Genomic DNA, 20,004 nt, shown 5'->3' on the forward strand with positions numbered 1-20,004 from the left:
TTACAGGCAAGTTGTGGCCCAACCATTTGTTTTGATTATGTCTACAGTATTTTAGGGAAGTCAGGTGCAATAACATTTTGATCAAATCTACCTTCCATATGTTGCTAAAATAACAGAAAGTGTAATATTAATAGATTAGCAATAAGAAACCCTAAATAATAATATTGAATTTAATGAGTTGGAGTGAAATATACATTTTTGAAGAACCTTCATCTAGCTCTTTTCTATACATGCACATGCGTTTACGCTCCTAAAAGAGCAAAACACCATAAAAGCAGCATTTCATTTTTTTTTTTTTTTTTTTTAAAGACATCCAATAGCTTTGTGTGAGGAAGATTCCTTTAAAAAATTCTCCTTTTCCTGTGTACACAGATAAAATAACAACATGGAGAGTTTGGAGCGACATGAGGGTGAGCAAATGTTGAAAAATGTTGACAGAATTTTCATTTTTGTGGTTAAATATTCCTTTAATGTGTATGGATTTGAAGGGCCTGTAGAAGTAGATATAGAAGATACTGCAGTGATGCTGTGGTTTGCATAACTCTGGTGCTACCACGTACCCTACAAACACACAACACACACTGTCTATGCCCTCCTCCCCTCTCCAAATTACTGCAGCCCTCATGAGCAGGAGCAGCAAGGAGCATTACGTCACCTCTGCCGCTCTCGCAGCCTCGCACGCTGGACCGTGGCAGGTTCCCGTGGCGACCGTCTCCTCAGGATGCGCTGCACGTGCGCAGGATATGAGGGAGGGAGGGAGGGAGGGAAGGAAGAATACATGCACCCTCGCTGTCGTTAGAGAGCACCGGAGCCAAGCTGCAGGCCAGATAGCCCACGGAATAAGAATTATAGCCTGGCTTCTGTCAGTTAATTACCCCACTTTGCAAAGTAGTCATTACACCCCCTCAGCTCTCTCCAGCTACTAATGGGCCAGATTTAATCTAAGTGGGTTAAACATGTAAATAAGCTATTGAAAAACTCACACAGTGTAAACAAACACTAGATGATAGATGTATAAAGAAACACTAGAAGATAGATAGATAGATAGATAGATAGATAGATAGATAGATAGATAGATAGATAGATTATACACAGATTATAGAAAATATATATTGCAGGGGTGATCTTACTCCCCTTCAAGGCTATGGGCCCTATTTTAACGATCTGAAACGCAAGTATCAAGCGCGAAACGCAAGTAACTTTGTGGGCGGGTCTTGGGCGCTGTTGCTATTATACCGGCGGGATAAATGACTCTTGCGCCAGGCGCAAATCTAAAATGGGTTGGTCTGAAGTAGCTACATTATTCATAGGTGTGGTTTGGGCGTAACGTGAAATAAACCAATCAGAGCGTCATCTCACTTTAAGAGCAGGCACGCTTGTTCTATGGCGGATTCCTATTATAACGGCGGATTTGCCAGGCACACGCCAGCAGCGGTTCACAGCCGAGGAGACCGACGTTCTCGTCAGGGCCGTAAAACACAGAGAAGTGACATTGGGGATGGAGAAACCCACACAAATTAACTTTGGTTAAACAGGCGTATGATAATTTGGGTAAATGTGTAAACTAGATGTATGTTTTTATAATAATCTATCTATCTATCTATGTATCTATCTATCTATCTATCTATCTATCTATTGTAATAATGTATGATTTGCTAAAATGAAAACTGCTGCTTCTGTGTAGATGAGAGAATCAAAGTGTATGCGTGTTGTGCACACGCTAAGTTGATTATGGCCAAGCATGCGCCCTTAAAATAGCATATGAATATCATGCGCAACGTGCCACTGACTTTAGACTAGGTTTTTCCTGGTCAGTGGCGGAACTGTTTTCTAAACCTGCAAAATAGCACCAGGGAACGTTTGCGCCGGAACACACCTCCTCTTTGTGCAAGATAGGGCCCTTTGAGATGATGTGGTCTGTAGAATTGTTTCTTGATTTTAGTGTAGGTCATAGGTTCAAATCTTGCTTAACTAACAATTTTTAAAAACTGTACACTAATGTTCAAAAGTTTGGGGTCTCTAATTTTTTTTTTAATTGTTTTTGAAAGAAGTCTCTTATGCTCACCTGCATTTGTTTAATCAAAAATACAGCAAAAACATTACAATTGTGAAATATTAGCTGTTTTCTATTTTAATATATTTTAAAATGTAATTTATTTCTGTGATGGCAACGCTGAATTTTCAGCATCATTACTCCAGTCTTCAGTGTCACATGATCCTTCAGAAATCATTCTAATATGCTGATTTTGTGCTCAGGAAACATTTCTTCTTCTTCATATTATTATTATTATTATTATTATTATTATTTTAGAGATGGAGCATGTGCCTGAGCCAATCTGGATGTTTACAGCTGAGTTATAGTAAGAAATAAGAATAGGAAATCTTTCCCTGAGATCCAGTAGAATCTTTAGGCCTGTAATCCAAAGAATATTGTAATGTTGATCACTGTAAATGAAATGGCAACTGAATAGTTTATCTTGTCTTGTATGTTGTGTCAGATTCAGCTGTGTAAACACGGCTAATCTGTTCCATTCATAGGAATAATATAATGATTATAATTATCTTTAATTATGAGAAATTATTCACAATCTGGATGGATCCAAATCTTGGGTCCAGATCTGGACTACAGTCTGCTAATTGGTGACTTGTAAGGCGCTCCGTAGAGGACGTGACCACTACTAGGCACTCGCTCTGGGAGTGTCGACATCACACATTTCTGTGATTTCATTTGCTGTTTAGACTAGTGGAATAAATGCCCATAAACATTCTCTGTTATGAATGTACTATCTCATGCTATCAAAAAATATCTTTACACCAATTCACCATACAAAGTGGATGATCAATGGTAGAGTGCCCATAATGTACAGCTCATCTGACTACAGATGGCAGATAAATGCCAACTCTGTCTGTCGCAGTCTTTGACGAACAGTGAACCTGCAGCCTTGGTGAAATGAAAATAATACTCTCCTGTATTTGGACACAAATTAACACATCTTTGCGCATTCATCATTTCACATGAGGACTTATTGAATTATTCATGGCCGTGGACCGCAATGGTGTTATCTTAGCAACGTGAGATTCTGCATTTTTACTGATGCCGTTTGAAAGGGACTGATTGGCACTGAAGCTTCCTGTTATCTCAACCTCTCCTCTGCTTGCACTACAACATTATACTGAAGGATGATAAAAAGGACATTATTCTGAAGCCTGTGTCTTGATATGATTTGGGTATGAATATCAACCTGAGAGGTAAAGACAAGAGAATAGTTACACTTGGGTTTCATTTAGACTTAATAAGGGAACTAATAAATTCAAAGTCTGTCTTGGTATCTCAGGAACAGTTTAATGCAGTGAGAATGTCAGATTTATTTGTTTATTTTTCTGACAAGAGAAATAAACGTTTCAGTATTAATATGTGGGAGCCATATGCTGCCATATGCAACAATATTTTAACTGCTAAACATTTGAATGAATCATAGAGAAACATTCAACTAAAATTATTAACTGCATAAAAGTCTTTTTTCTAAATGTATATTTGGTTTCCTTTAAAACACTTTAAAACGATTGTTTTCTATATTAATATACTTTAAAATGTAAAACTGTTCTGCTGCTTAATAATTTTGCGGAAATGGTGATAAATTTTTCCAGGGTTCTTTGGGGAATAGAAAGTTCAAAAGAACAGCATTTCTTTGAAATATAATACATTATAAATGTCTTTACTTTTTGATCAATTCAGTATCCTTGCTGATTAAAATTGACCTTTCTTTAAAAAAAAAAAGAAATCTTACTGACCCCAAACGTTAGTGTTTTTTTTTTTTTTTTTTTTATACATTTTGTTAAGGCAAAGTGCTTTGACCACATTTGAATATTTAAGCCGTATGGAATATAGATGAATATCTTTGCATATCCAGCTAATTGCCATTTATTAAAATGTATTGTATTTTTCAAGTAAAATATTTCACAAAAACAATAGTCCACTTAAAAATTAAAATTGTCATAATTTACTCCTCATGGCTCCCTCATGACTTACTCTCTCCTGTGGAACAAAAGACAGGCAATGGGGTCCTAAAATGTAATTGTATGGAAAACAATCTTTTGTGTTTAACAGAAGAAATTCATACATGTTTAGAATGATATGGGGGTGAAGCAAATAATGACAAAAACTTTAATTTTGGGTAAACTGTCACCTTGGGAATTGAGTGACCAAACACACTTTTTGGGGCTGCTGAACTAGTCTAGATAGTGTTTCAATATTAAGCTTTTATGTCAGTATCAATTTTAAACTTGAATGTAACACAATTTACTGTGCAATGATTAATTCAGTGAGGAGAGACTGGACAGTGTGTGTAATCTTTGTATTCTGTCTCACTCACTCGTACAAAAAAGTGATCACTCCATCAGCTCAAGCGCATAATAACTATGGCAGCCGACTCCAGAACAGAGTGTCACAGCGGTAAAGATATCACGCACCTCTAGTCACTGCTGGCTGCTTTACTGTACTCCATCTGATGCAGATGTCTTGTAAAGCCTCCTCCATTAAGCATAACCGAGTATTTTGGACAACATGATGGATAACATCTCACTCAATGGGTCATAACTGGAAAAATGCTGTTCAGCAGAATTCCAAAGAGGCTGTTTTCCCTGAAGAGGAAAAAAACACAAGTCTCATCAAAATGAACCATTTCTCTTGAGTCACCGTTTATCAGCTTTGATCAGGGCCGGAGTTTGTAAACCTTGGTGTGGTGTGACTCACCAGAGGGTCGAGATTTGTAAATGCAAACAGATTCATTACAGGAGGGCTGCATGTGACACGCACTGGAGCGTGAGCCATTGACGGACACTTCCATGCGCAAGCTACTCCATTAGCCCACTTCCGAATGTGGATATGTAGTAATGAGATAAATGTATTTGCATGCCTTGGTGAGCACTTCCTATTCTGCGTTTGAAACCAGTGTCCTATTGTATCTGGGTAAGAAGTGCATGCATGTCAAGATAAATTTATAGCTAGTTAACATAAAATACACTGTAGCCCTCAAGGGGATTAATAGCACACTGTAAGGACTGTTTCTTCTGAACACTTTTTTTTACAGGGGTGGTTGATTATGATTTCACTTTTTTAACTTTAGTTAGTGTGTAATGTTGCTGTTTGAGCATAAACAACATCTGCAAAGTTACAAGGCTCAAAGTTCAAAGCAAAGGGAGATATTTGCTTTTAAAGAAATTGCTTTTTAAGGACTACAACAAACGGCTGCACGACATTCCTCCCGGGCTTGTGACATCACGAACCCTAACATTTACATAAACCCCGCCCCCGGGAATGCGATTTATAGATTATCATGACAGAATATGCTAATGACTAGAAGATAACTACACATAAGCTACATAAATTCATCAACTAACCATTCAGAAATATCCTGTTGCATTCTACATATTGTCACTTCTTCTTGAGTCTCTCCATCATTGTCTGACTCCGGTTTGAACATAAAAGGCTAAAAGTTTTTGAAATTTTCAGTGCATGTGTGTGTGAGGTAAAAGGATACGAGCTCTTGAAGCTCTGCCCCCTTTGCCAGGAGCAGCAGCTCATTTGCATTTAAAGGGACAGGCACAAAAACGGTGCTCACCCTCAAAAAGTGACAATTTTAACATCCTATATAAAAATATCTGTGGGGTATTTTGAGCTAAAACTTCACATACACACTCTGGGGACATCAAATACTTATTTTACATCTTGTGAAACGGCCATTATACCACCCCTTTAAGTAATGAACTCCCAGAAAACACATTCAAATTCACTAGTTTATGTAATTTGTCTACTAACAATATCCAACAGCATGATACATAATAGATGTGAAAGTTTTGTCATTTCTGTCCTCTTTTTATTTACTTAATTTTCACGCCACAGTTTTACAGCTAGCATTTTGTCTCCTAAATGTACACACCTGAATGATATTTTTGTACTTTTTACATAATTTGACAATTACAGATTGATTAGAAATATTCTGCTCTCAAGTGATATTTACAATTATATTTCTTTGTTTTATTCGCACACCACGTTTCATCTCAAGCTGTTCAGTGTTTCTCTCTCCTTGGTAAACAAGTACACTAACTTTTGATAAAACTTTATTAGTGTAAAGTGTGTTGGTTTGGTTGGAAATTACTTATAAACATATCTTTTACACAAACATTGAAATGATTACTTCACTCATTCTTAAGATTTTTATAGTATGTAATATTGTATTTTAAATGTTATATTTCAGAATTGGATGGATTTTCATAGTTTAAGACTGAAAATTTGGGCCTGGCACAAGAGTAAAACAATAAAATCTATACAGAAAAATTGAGAAATGAAAAGACATTATAAAAATGTTTTCTGTTATCTGTTACTTTTAATAAAAATCAACACCTGGCATGTGTCAGTGTAAGAAAACACTGAACAATGTCATATTTACTTTACATACTGCACATACATTCTGTGTAGTTCTATATGTGCTCCTATTTCCTGGGTGGATTGACATGGATACTTAGATTGTGATGTTCAGTCATAACCAATGCTTCTCTCCTTTATTTCAGGGATGACAGCGGCTGCTTCTCTGGTGTCACTAGCCTGGGCTCTGGCCTCCTACCAGAAGGCCTTGCGTGATTCCCGAGATGACAAGAAGCCCGTCAGCTACCTTGCCGTCATCATTCAATTCTGCTGGCACTTCTTTACCATTGCTGCTCGCGTGGTGACCTTCGCTCTCTTCGCCTCTGTGTTTCAGCTCTACTTCGGCATCTTCATTGTGCTGCACTGGTGCATCATGACCTTCTGGATCGTACACTGCGAGACCGAATTCTGCATCACCAAGTGGGAGGAGATTGTCTTTGACATGGTGGTGGGCATCATCTACATCTTCAGCTGGTTTAATGTGAAAGAGGGACGCACCCGCTTCCGCCTCTTCATCTACTACTTCATGATCCTGTGTGAGAACACGGCCCTGAGCGCGCTGTGGTACCTGTATCGCTCACCACCCAGCACGGACGCCTTCGCCGTGCCTGCCCTGTGCGTCATCTTCTCCAGCTTCTTCACCGGCATCGTCTTCATGCTCATGTACTACACTTTCTTTCATCCCAACGGGCCGCGCTTCGGCCGCTCGGCCAGCCTGGTCCAGCTCGAGGACCCCACTGCTACGTTTATGCTGCCCCCTGAGGGTGCCACCAACTCCCTGCGCTCCAACCGCGGAGGCACACTGGCCAGGGACGCTGACCGCGAGGCCAAGTACAGCGAGCGGGACGGCTGCGTGCCTGTCTTTCAGGTGCGGCCCACTGCGCCCTCCACACCTTCCTCCCGAGCCCCGCGCCTTGAGGAGACGGTCATCAAAATAGACTTGTGCAGGAACCGCTATCCTGCCTGGGAGAGGCATGTGCTGGACAGGAGTATACGTAAAGCCATCCTGGCCATCGACTCGTCTCCGACCCCGCCGCGCCTCCAGTATAAAGACGACATGTTGGTTCAAGAGCGTCTGGAGTACGAGACCACCTTGTAGCCTGCGCTGTGGAAACACACGAACATGAACAAATTACCGTCCACTTGAATAAACAGCAGGACTGTGGCAATAACGTTTCTTGCGTACATAGCATCTAGCCATGATGTTGATTGTCATGGACAAACCAATATAGGCACAACATATTTGTGGACGGATGGAATAATCGATCTTTTTTAAGCCGTTCTCTCGTTGCATTTTCTTTTTTATTACTTCTGTCTTGTCAGGGAATATCTGGGTTTCTAAAATTCACATTGCACTGGCTGATAGAGACCACTAACCCCTCGCTCCATTCCAAGAGTTGATCGTCCTAGGGCCAACGTCTATAAACTGCGAGAGGACATCCAGAACACTTCACAGGTTGTCTCTTACTGTAACTGCAAAACAAAGGCCTTTCCCTTTGAAACCAAGCATCCAGTGCAAAGAAACGGCCTCAAAACCGGCTGCACTGAACAAACAGTGGTCCAAATATCAAATTAATGGTACACGCATAAAAAAAATGCTGATTAGACTCGAGACGTCCTTGTTTAGGGTGCTGTAACCTATAAGTAGTGTTTCATCAGCAGCTCTGTACAGTACCAGTGCCAAACGCTCCGCTCACACTGACTTCACGCTGAACTGTGGCTTGACCACAAACTGTATATATAATAGGGCAGCATTTCAACCATCTACTTGAATCCTATACAAAAAAAAAGGCTGAGAAAAGAAAGTATGTGACCATTACAAGAGTCCAAGCCACTTGGGACGACAAAACAGGTAGAACACATGCTCGTTTTCTTCTTTGGGAGATGACAATAGGCCAAGAGAACACTTCCTGGCAGCTCCCTTTGGCGATCTGGCCTCATTCGCCTCACTACTGTGGGCCGACAAGGATCTGTTTGGTTCACAGCAAAGTGGAGGGCACAGACCACCAAATTCACAGTGTCCGCCAAACTGTATTCGACAGAACCAGGGTGCACTTCATCTTCTAGGTTAAAGATACAGTGTTCTTCAAGGCTGGGTCAGGTTTTGGTGTGTCTATGTTTTGTGTGCTGTTATCAATACAGAAAAGCGAGTTAAAGGTGCACGTATACACAATAAACGGGGTCAGTTTTCAGTACCTCAATTCATCCGGAAAGTGTGCTATTTCAAACTCTGCAAAGCAATCAAGACTTTCTCCATGGGGCTCTTCAATTGCCAACTCACGGTCTACAAATCGAAGTGTCAGGGATAACTAGTCTGTGACAGAGCACAGACTAGCTAATGTGCTCAGAATGACACTCCGGGCCCTACCGTTCAACATCACATCTGCCTAAAAGAGCACTGTATCTTTAAATCTGCCAAAATCATCCTTTATATATGAAAGTGTTGGAGTTTTAAACTTTCCGTTCAGTTGCAAGTGCTTCTCTGTGTCTTTATGTCGAATATCCAAAGGCATTTATGGAGGCGTGGAGGTGAGGGCAGAAAAAGAAAAAAAGAAAACAAGCACAAAACTTGTCACAGGAAGGAGTCTCAGCACAATGAAGGATTTATTCGGTTGTTGTTACACTTATGATGAGAGACAACTTGAAATTGTACTTCAACAGAAGCTAGATGTGCCTGTTGTGGATAGTTTGAGATTTTGAAAATGTAGGGGGAAATTTTTTTATTTTATGCGTAACATTTTATATACTCCATTTTCTTTTGGTTTTCTTTTGTTTTTGTTGATGGATTTTAAAGGTGTCTAGCAAATTATTTGATTTTCAAGGTGCACATTATTTTGCTTAATGCCATTTAAGTTTGTGGAAATGACTGATATAGGACATTTAGATTTGTTTTGCTTCAGTTGGTCAAATCTGAACTGTAATTTGGGTTTTATTGTAGCTTTGAAAAACACTCCTGAAGTGATGTAACGTCCCACCATCGGTGGCAGATGAACTAAAAAGCGTAGTTGTTTTAGCCCGCAGCGATCTGCACACTTGCAGATGAAGATCCTAATTGTGTTGCAAATAAAAAATGAAAATAGAACAGAAAAAAAATTATTTAGATGAGATCGTATGAATCTATAACCAGTACCACAGTGAAACGTAGACCTGTATATTTTAGCTATTTTGCAACTTTCCTAATGTCCTTTTTTCTTTCTGTTTTTTTTAAAAACGTGTCTTATACTTTTATTTCTCTGTGTGATGGATGATGATGATGCTTTGTCCTCTTGGCAAAAAATTTCACAATAGCCCTGTCCCCTGTAGTCAGAGCACAAAAAAACTTGTGTTAGCACACTTATTTAGCAATTTTCACATTTAAATTGCTCCACCACCTACACAAGAAGGAAAACGAGTGTTATGTCGCACAGGTCTGTGATATTGCGTATCAATGATTTTTCAAAATCTCAAATTTCAAAAACTTTTTTTAGGTTTCCCATAATACCATGATATTTTTGTTTCAGTGATACCCCAAGCATGCTGCACACTGTGTTTTGGTTTATTTGATTAAGAGGAGCTTACTAACTGCAACACTGGCTGTGTTGTTGGGTTTTGGTGACATTCATCTTTATTCAGCCATTTTACAGGTGTGAGGCCTCGATAATTGTTTAATGTTGAAATATTACATGAATTTAAAACACTCAATGCAATGTGTTCAGCATAAGCGGAATGAATCAAGGTCTTTACCCAAAAGACTGTGTGGGACTGATGTTTGGAGATGCTGAATTGACCACACATGCTAGATTATTAGCAATGATAATACTATCAAAGTCCTGATGAAACGGAAGTAGCTGCTGATTTTTCTTCCGTATTGTGATTCGAATGTTATGGATTAGTAAAAAAGAAAAAATGTAGGACAGGACTTGATTCTATACATTGGTTGTTGACTGGATTTTGCACTCAAAAATGGAAGAAGATGAACACAAGCGTGCACAGACTGGATTAAGCAGACTAAATGAGTGGAAAAGTCCAGCATACGTCACCAGAGAGAAGTCTGTTGTTTCAACTGGAAGATCCAGTTATGACATTTTGATTAAAACTTAGTCAAAATAAAAGTAATAAAAAAGAAACGTATGGATGAATTGTTTACAATAACATCTATAACATGGATTTTGAAAATGCCATGCCTTCTTTAATAATAATCTGGCAGTGAGTGTGAATTTGGCCGAACATCAAGAAGCTATTCACGCAGTTTACATTTTAAAGAGGTTCATACGTCCTAGTTTAACATGGACGTACAGCGCATGAAAACATTTAAGCTAATCATAATGTTACAGAAACTATGTATTTTTGTTTTGCACTTCCAGCTTTAGGTTTTATATTTGTGTTTTATCAGTAAACCTGATATCATAGCCCACCATTTCTTAGCTCTGGAAAGACTTTAATTCATACCTGTAACCTACCTCAAAGCGGTATTTTAAACAGACCACTCTCCAGCTCTGGTTGTTGATGTGGCTGATATGAAGGAATTTATTGCAATGACTCCCAGTGGATGAGCGGAGGAGTTGAAGGCTGTTCTGTTTATTACCAGTACATCAGTAGAGCTCAGCTCAAATCTACAGGACTTATTTTACAATTATTCACAGCAGGAGAACATTGAATTCATGCAAGCTGATTCAGTTTTATTTGCCTTAACCGACGCTCGCCTTTTTGTGGATTCATTATTCTTGACATTTTCTGTCTGTTTCTTTTGGTTTAGTTTTAGTCATGCATATATGCTCCGGTTACTGTCATGCTAGTATAATGACGTCGCATTATCGATTAGTACCGTGCTTATACTGCAAGGAGACACAAAAAGAAAGCAGACTGAGACGAAATAGCATATGCAGACAAACAATCAAAACGTCGACCCAAATTGTCACGGGTCACAGGCCGTACTGTTACACGATTGTGAGCATTTTTAATTGTAATATCAGTTAGCGAAAACTGAATGACTCGAAGAGCTGAAATGAAGTGGCACTTGCATTTTTTGATTCATCGTAGAAGCTTTCTTTTGTCGAATAAACAAATTGATGATCCTCTCTCACCTGTAGACATAGATGCTTAGATAAACTAGAATCCCATAGATGGAGGAAAAAAGACATTTACATTTAGATAAATGATAATCGGTGGTTATTTATAAAGCACGATATTAGTACAAGCACAGTAATTGAATGAACTTGGTGGTGTTCGGTTCAGCGTTCATATATGATGTAAAGACTTTACTGGTATCTCAGTTACAACGGAAGTTCCATAGTGACTTGCAAAAGGCTATTTAACTGTAAATAAATGTATGCAAATGTACATGTGTAAAAGAACATTCCTTGCTGAGTCCTGATCGTGAAGGGTGTCTATTGACTAGAGATCGGCAGTTACATAATACAGATAAAATAGTGTGGTGTATGTGATGTATTAAATGACATAAAAAAAGAGCAAAAAACAAACAAAAAAATTGCTTATTATTGGTCTCTTAAGTTGTATCATGTGATGAAAGTCTGAAGTGCGTAAAATGCATCAAATCTGTTATCTGATTTTATTGTAAATTGAAGAGTAAAAACAAAAAGAACGTTCAATTTTTTGTACATATTGGATTTTTGTAAATTTTTATTTGATTCTAATGCAACACAAAGTACCAAATTCATTTAATAAAGTACACTGTGGTCATTTTATTAGACTTCCTTGCAAACTTCTTTCGGATTTGCAGTTAATGTGTGAATAGGGTCCATTTGAATTTCCAGAATGTCAGCGACTATTTCAAGGTTGGAAGAAAAAGCCATGGTGATGAGTAATGCAGCTTTTTTCTGAGACAGTCTGTCACAACAAATGCTTGGTGATTAGTTTGTCTGAATGTATTCTCACAACTCGTATGATTTAAGGTTTCACTCCTTAATTAGAAGAAACTCTTGGAGAGTCTGAAGGAAAATTAGTAGCATGTATAATGCAATACTATATCATAAATGATAAGTAAATTATTATTACTTTCCAAGAGGGAGGGGGATTCCATTTTACAATGGAAGCACAAATGATGTAAGTCAATACCAAACCATTTTTATAAATAGCAATGGGGCATTTGCATATCATACACAAAACACCGGATGTGCACAGAGATCATAAGACTGTGCTCATGCTGACATTTGATCTTTGTCACACACACACACACAATACATTTTCACCCAGAGAAGCACAAAAGTGCATTAAAACGGTTTTAACAACACTGAATCCATAGGAATATGCTGTTTTATTGTGAATAATAAAATCTCTTATGAAATTATACATTTACTACCATTTATTTCCACACTGATCAGATTTTGATCACTGCTTGAAATAGCATTTATTGTATGTCCATAAATTTCAGGAATGTTACAAAAATCTTATTGAATTCTGAAAGCCCTGTATGCTGCCTCTATAAAGTCATTAGCAGTTGCATACTTATTTTTATAATCATAATGTTGTATTAAGCTCTGAGAGCAGGGCAACCAGTATCAACTGATGCTTAAATAGACAGCAGTTCGCCTCTCACAGTTAACGCAGAGATATTAGACTAAAACGTGTTAAGTATTCAACATCATACAACATCAAACAAATGTTCAAGCATGCATCTCTCATCATTAAGTGTGCTTATAAAATCCCCCCAAAAAAATCACAGTATCTACAATTTTGAATTAATTCCTTCAGATAGGTAATTCATGAGTTCACCTGCTCATCCAGTCCTAAATGAATTTGGCTTGCTGTCCTCGAACTCCCTATAACGTTCCTATGTGGGAAAATGAGAGAAATAGAGGAAACGCTCATAATGATTATTGACAGGACTGAATGATCAGGCTCCTCCCGAACCTAAATGTATTTATATTATCGATTTGACAGAATGCCATTTTATTAAAAGGACATACAAATACTAACCAAAGGCTTTGTGGGCAAAGTTTTTGGCAGAGGTCCTTTGATTAAAACCAAAGTGTGCACATTTAAAATAATAATAATAATATTATTCTTCACAAAAAAAATAAATTCAAACACACTTCAACATGCACAAGACTACATGTAACCAGATTTTACAAAGACACACACCATTATTTGATATGCAACATTGATATATATGCTGATACATCCACTATATCATCAGTAGTTGCTAATCTCATGGTGTAACAATATCACATAATATCTCCAGTATTCAGTTGAATTATGCTTGAACTTGAAGCATATTTATAGGTTCAGTCTGAGAAGGGAAGTGTGCTAATCTTCTTTGCGTTCCCTTTGGAATCGCTCCAAAAGAGCTCGGAGGACGTTTCCAGGTATCTTCTGGTGTTTGTCGATTAATGCTTGAACTGCCTGTTGCACCTGAACAGATGGGTTGGATTGAAGAAAATACACTGAATATGAGATATTTACAAATCAGTAGTTAAAACAAACCCTGACCCAACAGATGCATGAATTGAACATGTGACATCTTTACTGTGAAACTGACAGATGCTATAGGAAAATGATGGATTTAAAAATAAAAAACAAAATCTCAGTGTGTCTGAGATTTGCATGCGTGCATATCCATTCAAATATTTGGGTATAACGTCAGTACGTTGTTGTTTTTTTACTTTCCATTCAACATGGATGAATTTAATTGATCAAAAGTGACACCAAAGACATTTAAAATGTTACAAAAGGTTTCCATTTCAAATAAACGCTGTTCTTTTGAATTTAAGTGATCAAAGAATCTTGAAAAAAGTATCACTGTTTCCAGAAAAATATTGAGCAGCAAAAACTGTTTTAACTTTTTTTTTTTTTTTTTATCAATGTTCTTTGAGCTGCAAAGCAGCATATCAGAATTATTTCTGAAGGATCAGACACTGAAGACTTTGCTGGTTTCAAACTTTTGAATGGTTGTAAAATAAATAAAACATACAATAATAAAAAGTAGGGATGCTCTGAATTTTGCAGCCGATACAGACTACCGATTTCTTTTCATCATGATCGGCGGATACTCATCCTGATCCCGATCATTCAAGCATTATATAAGTGATGTCTCCGTTGACTGTTACTGTTAATGCATTTTTAAAGATTTCATGTGATTTCAAGTGGCATACTTAATGATTTCAAGTGGTAATGACTTCCAACTCTACAACACAAAAAACAAGGTATCATCAAGTACATGGTCTCATTTGATAGAAAACAGTCCAAATTTTGATCAAAAAAACCAATTGTGATCATGTTTTGAGGTTCTTATGTTACAACACTGATGAGAAAATCCCTCCAAAAAGTTTCCAGTTTCCATTGGATGAACTTTCAAATGAAGTTGGGAAACACTGTGTCATGATGGTGACGCACGCGATTGGATCCCGGAAGCCAAGTAGCATTTCATGTCACTCCGTGAGGATTTCCTCAAGATCGAAGCATCATGTTGTGTGTGTGGGCTCGTTTGAATAGAGACAACCTGCTCTAAATGAAGATGTACTATGGTTTACTAATGTTTTGCGAAGTCACAAAGCAGAACGTGGCACAAAAGCCTCATCTGTATACCGTTTACGTGCACGTCGGCGGCAACTTCTTCAGGTTTTATGTCATTAAATTGCAATCGGTTCATGAGATCTAATGACTACCGATCGAGTCCTAGAATGTGGTTATCGGCCGATTGATCGGAGCATCCCTAATAAAAAGGTATAAAACTTTAAAGCCCTACTTAAACATCTCCTACATCCATTCTGAAAACAAATATTTCATCAAGTTTTAAAGAAGGTTGTTATTACCTGATGGTAGCATGTGATGAAATGAGGGGACAGACTCTGCTACTGTTCTTATGAACTAATTTTTCTTAAAAAAACATCATACACCAAACTTTATTCAATCATAGATACCAATCTGAGGTATCCTTTATTATACAAGCATTCTCTCACTTTGCAGACTCTGTACACCTGCAAATGTGATGAATGGTGATCACCACTCAAGGGTGGAACGTGCCCTTAGGGGACGGTGTAAACAAATGGCGCTAATGTATGTTGTGTAGTCAACAATAGGTCAGGACTTGTCGGGACAGTCTAGAGGTTAGAACCTCTTGTAGATTAGCAAAACACCTGCTCAGCAAATTCAACAGAAAGTCAGACCTTTACAGGACTAAAGAGTTACAAAAACAAAACTAGAAGTCTAATGAGTCCTACCTTTTCAGCCAGCTCAGCTGCATTGAGTTTGGGGTCGTATGGAATGGGGTCACCCAAGTAGGTGCGAAATTTGACTGGAAATCCTCCATAGATCGGTGCTATCGGCAGACGAAACCTCTCATACACCCATCGGTAAAATCCTGCAGGAATTTTGAGATGAATTGAAGATTGACCCATTTGACCCTTTCATAATGGTATGTAACCTATTTAGAGAACTATTTACAACTGTGAGGCAAATTCAATATTTTCTGTATGACTCACTTAATGTTCCAAGAGAGCGAAATCCCTCCCTCAAGTTTTGAGTAAACATTGGTATAACTGGCTGTAGGGACAAAACAGACTCTTAGTACAACAAAACTGTTTAAAAGGAGAAGAATAAGAGGGACAGTCATTTACCACTTTAGAGTCAATGGCCACTTGTGCAAATCCTTTGCGTTTGCCCCAGATCAGAGGGTACGTCTCATCGCTGAACAGGGCCTCCCGTACTCCTCCAGGAGAGATGCCCAGGAGGTGGCCGTTCCGCAGGGCCTTCACACACTCCTCCTGCGGTCCGTGGATCACACTAAACACCTCCAAGAGGAGCTTAAACCCTGCCATGGCCATTACACAGATAATAGAAGCACAATTAATCCTAGTAAAATTGAAAATCTCACAAGAGTGTGTGTGACCTTGTTGACCACACTGAAGCTAGCCTCCCTTTTGTTTGACAATACTTCGAACGTCACCCAACATCGCTTAGAGCACCTTTAAAGACAAAGTGAAAATGTTGCTATTTTAAAAACTAATGGCAGATTAAGTTTCAGGACATGTTTTGTCCCAAAATTCAGTGAATCACAATTAAATTAGGTTCTGAGTAATGACTCTGTCATGAGCAAAATGAGGCTGGCTGATCACTTCATTACAGTATGAAAGTTGTTTTTACCTGGGACCTTGAACAGAAAATGATCAGCCACCGAATGACAAGTTCTTCCCTTCTGAATGATAAGACTTGCCAAGAAATAATAGTAGTCTATAGGAATCGCCCCATGATAGTAGACTATGAGAGCAGGTCCTTCATCTGGAATCTTCTCCAAACCATGGATTTCATAACCTGTCACAAAATGTAATCTTAATCAGGGAAAAATGATTCAACATTTTTTTTGTGAAGTACGACACATTGCAACACTTGTGTGTCCAAAAGTGATTGTAAAGACATTTATAATGTATAAGATTTCTAATTCAATGATCATGGTTAAGCAGCTCAACGCTTTTCAACACTGTTGATAATGGAATAGAAATGTTTCTTGAGCACAAAATCAGCATATTATAATGATTTCTGAAAGATCATGTGACAATGAAGACTGGAGTAATGATGCTGAAAATTCAGCTTTGCCATCACAGGAATACATTACAAATATGTTAAAATAAAAGTTATTTTACATTGTAAAACTATTTCAAAAGACTTTTTGAAAGAAAATTTGAACATTTTTGTTTATTTGTAACCTTTAGAAATATCACGCTCTTTGTAAAATGAAACAGAAGAGATTAAGTTAGTGCAATGAATCCGACAAAACCATTATTTAGATGCTCAGCTTGATAAAGACTGAGCGGGTAACACAATTTAAAATTGCAATTTAATGCCAGGAACATCAGACCATCATTAATTGTGCTGTCAAAGGATAAAACTCTTTAAGGCTGGGGAAAAAAAAAACCAGCAATAGCCTGAAAACACACATGTAGAATATATCAGATCCTACATTACGTCTTCAGACATCACTTTTTAATTATACTTTATCTATTCCCGTCTATCACTCAAAGATCAGCACAGTAGATGCAAAATATGACCACAATTAAAAATCCCAGACCACAGGGATTAATTTAAACAAGATAACAATCCACATCTCAATGAATGCAGATAACAAGCCAATCCATTACATACCGTGCCAAATAGCTCCATGTCCATCCCATAGGGTCGCCAGAGTTTTCCTTGCACCATCCCACAGGTTATTGGAATAAGCTTCCCTCAGCTGGATCTTGCGTTTGTACACATGGAGGAAGAGTATGGATAGATAGAGGAAGATAACTATAAGAAAAGGCAAGATGAAGACCACTACTAGAGGCGTGAAAACCCAGACCAAATACTCCAAGAAACTGAGGAAGTCCTCGAGCTTCCCGAGCCCTGCCCACTCCTCCCACACATGAACTAAGCATGAGAGGAAGTTGATGGATCCATTCTCAAACAGGCAGGACTCATTCCCACTGGACATGCTGCTTCACTGTTAACCTCTCCCAGTGGCAGATGGGCTGAGCAAGGCAACACTCTGCCAAAGGGCAGACCTGGACATGAAAGACACAAATTGTCTGACATTAAGATGGCATTAAAGCTGAAGTGTACATTTTTATGATATTAAAACACTTCTTTTTTTTTTTTAAATCCGAGTTTAATATGCAGTCCCCCTTAAAACGTATAAGATCATATAAATATTATAACAAGTGCGTGAATTACAGGGGGTTGGGAGGGGGGTTCTGCCTTGGAACGCGCATCTTTGTATGATGCGTTGACGTAATTTCCACTGAAACAGGAAGCTAAGGCGGGACATGAATGGCTCTTCCTTCTTTTCAAATAGCCAATAACGTTTAGTTTACCTCACAGACTGCAAGTATTACTTGACAGCACCATGGAAGCGAATCAGAGCGCTGATGATAAGTTGGATTCAATAGTAGAGGTGTGAATAAATTCTAGCCATTTCATTCCTAGTCATGTAACGTTGGGAATTAAAAACGGAATAAAATTCGAAGCAACCGAACACACATCTCCAACCAGTGGCGTAATTTTGTTTTAAAACGTTGGTGGGACAAATGTGTGGGGTGTGGGGGAGAGGAGGTTGATAGAATGCTAAGATATATGTACAATATGTGTGTACAATAACAATTTTCGGAAAAAATAACATTATGATGGGCATTAATCAATTTCAGTAGTACACTGGGTTTAATTTGCCATTTAATGAAATATACTAATATATATTGTTAGTGCCGAGAATTTTCAAGTGAATAAATTCAGAGATCCGCAAAATCATCTTGTGTGCTTTCATGGTCTAGTGGCAGAACTTTTGCCAAGCGTGTCAGTCAGAGGTTCTGGGTTCTAATCCGCACTCGTATAGTTTATTTTTTTCTCATCAAAACCGAATATGTTTATCAGTGGTTGTATATCATCAAGCCGCTTTACATTCTAGAGAGCATTTGATTGGACATAAGATGTGATGAGAAGCTGAAGTCCGCGGTGACGTCATAAAAATCCATGATCCATTTTAGCGGAAGTGAGAGACTGTAAGATTCGAATGCTTATATCTCCTAAATGCGAATTTTGTCATTGGTTTGGAACAGACCAGCTTATTCAAAACCTTAAGCTTAACATATTCATACTAAAAGCTAAAAAACGTTTTATTTCAGGGGGCCTTTAAGCCTTGTCTGTGAAACCGGGGAAATTCATTTAAAACAGTTCAGTTGAATAATAGCATTTGCTCTCTTTAATACTGTTAAACTGGATGTACGAAGCAAACTGTTAGCTGAAAATATCCACAGCTTAACAACACTGAAAGTAGAGTTTATCTGTCAATCGCGCGAGAAAGTTGCACTCTCCTTTATTTCACAAGTCACGGCACTCGACCAATAGCATGAGTTTGGGGCAGGGTTATTTGTTTGTCCAACAAATGGCAAATGGGTGACTGACAACAATCATCATTATTTTCAACGAAGTTTAGTGACAATAGTAACGTCTAGGATTAACACATCAGCTTTAACTCCCAAGTCAAATTATAGTCATTTGATAGATTTAAAAAACACATTTATTGAAAGAAACTATATTTAAAAACAACAACAACAACTCACGAACCTTCTCCAGCGGAAATATGTTCCTTGGCCAAACATACCAACCTCACATCGGTGCCCTAAAATGAAATGACATTGATAGCCAAGTTATACCTGCTCATTCACACTCTGTCACAGGTGAGACTGCTGTACAAACGTTAACGTCATTTAACACTGTCAGATGCATGAAAGATAACAAGGAAAGGCGTAATTCTGCTTTACGTTACACTTGAACATTGGATAACGATCATAGATCATAAACAAACCTTACAACAACCCCAAATTTTGCGTTTTTAAAGCTGTCGCCAATAAATGACACTTCTTCTAAATGCCACGAAAAGCGAATGTTTTAGAAAAACCTTTTAAAATAAGAATTTCTCAAATCCACTTACATGATGATACCTCGATGAAATAGATACTGTTGCTCTCAATAAATGTTTTCCTTCCTTCTCGACTGAACCACCGGCTCTCTTTACATGTGACACAAACAGGAAACCCATCTCGTCAACGTCCGTTACGGTCCTTAAAACTTCATAATAAAAGTCTAAGCCCTCATAAAAGCCATTTTAGTATTGT

At 38.1% G+C, this 20,004-nt stretch overlaps 2 protein-coding genes across 2 annotated transcripts in view; one reads left to right on the plus strand and one right to left on the minus strand.

Annotated features, from left to right (window-relative positions):
* xkr4 (XK related 4) overlaps positions 1–10,506 on the plus strand; it is a 55,374-nt gene extending 44,868 nt beyond the window's left edge. Inside the window, exon 3 of the mRNA XM_084120023.1 lies at positions 6,571–10,506. Within this exon, the coding sequence (XP_083976149.1) occupies positions 6,571–7,523 (953 nt within the window). The 3' untranslated portion in view covers positions 7,524–10,506. The remainder of the gene's footprint in view (positions 1–6,570) is intronic.
* A 2,152-nt stretch (positions 10,507–12,658) lies between these two features.
* Positions 12,659–19,920, minus strand: tmem68 (transmembrane protein 68). The gene is made up of 8 exons (XM_084120024.1): positions 19,821–19,920; positions 19,454–19,508; positions 17,501–17,898; positions 16,505–16,672; positions 15,979–16,172; positions 15,844–15,904; positions 15,583–15,722; positions 12,659–13,774 (listed from the first exon to the last, which is right to left on the minus strand). Exons 3-8 carry the CDS (start codon positions 17,826–17,828, stop codon positions 13,670–13,672), a joined length of 996 nt encoding a protein of 331 aa, XP_083976150.1. The 5' UTR covers positions 17,829–17,898; positions 19,454–19,508; positions 19,821–19,920; the 3' UTR covers positions 12,659–13,669.
* Between the last annotated feature and the right edge of the window lie 84 nt (positions 19,921–20,004).

This window comes from Abramis brama (genome assembly GCF_963993115.1).
Source record: "Abramis brama genome assembly, chromosome: 7".
Classification (NCBI taxonomy): domain Eukaryota; kingdom Metazoa; phylum Chordata; class Actinopteri; order Cypriniformes; family Leuciscidae; genus Abramis; species Abramis brama.

Coding starts and splice junctions, on each gene's coding strand:
- tmem68 (XM_084120024.1), bottom strand. CDS start 17,828: ATGTCCAGTGGGAATGAGTCCTGCCTGTTTGAGAATGGATCCATCAAC. Junction 15,723..15,843: donor TCGCTCTCTTGGAACATTAA/GTGAGTCATACA, acceptor AAATTCCTGCAG/GATTTTACCGATGGGTGTAT. Junction 13,775..15,582: donor CAGCTGAGCTGGCTGAAAAG/GTAGGACTCATT, acceptor CCATCTGTTCAG/GTGCAACAGGCAGTTCAAGC.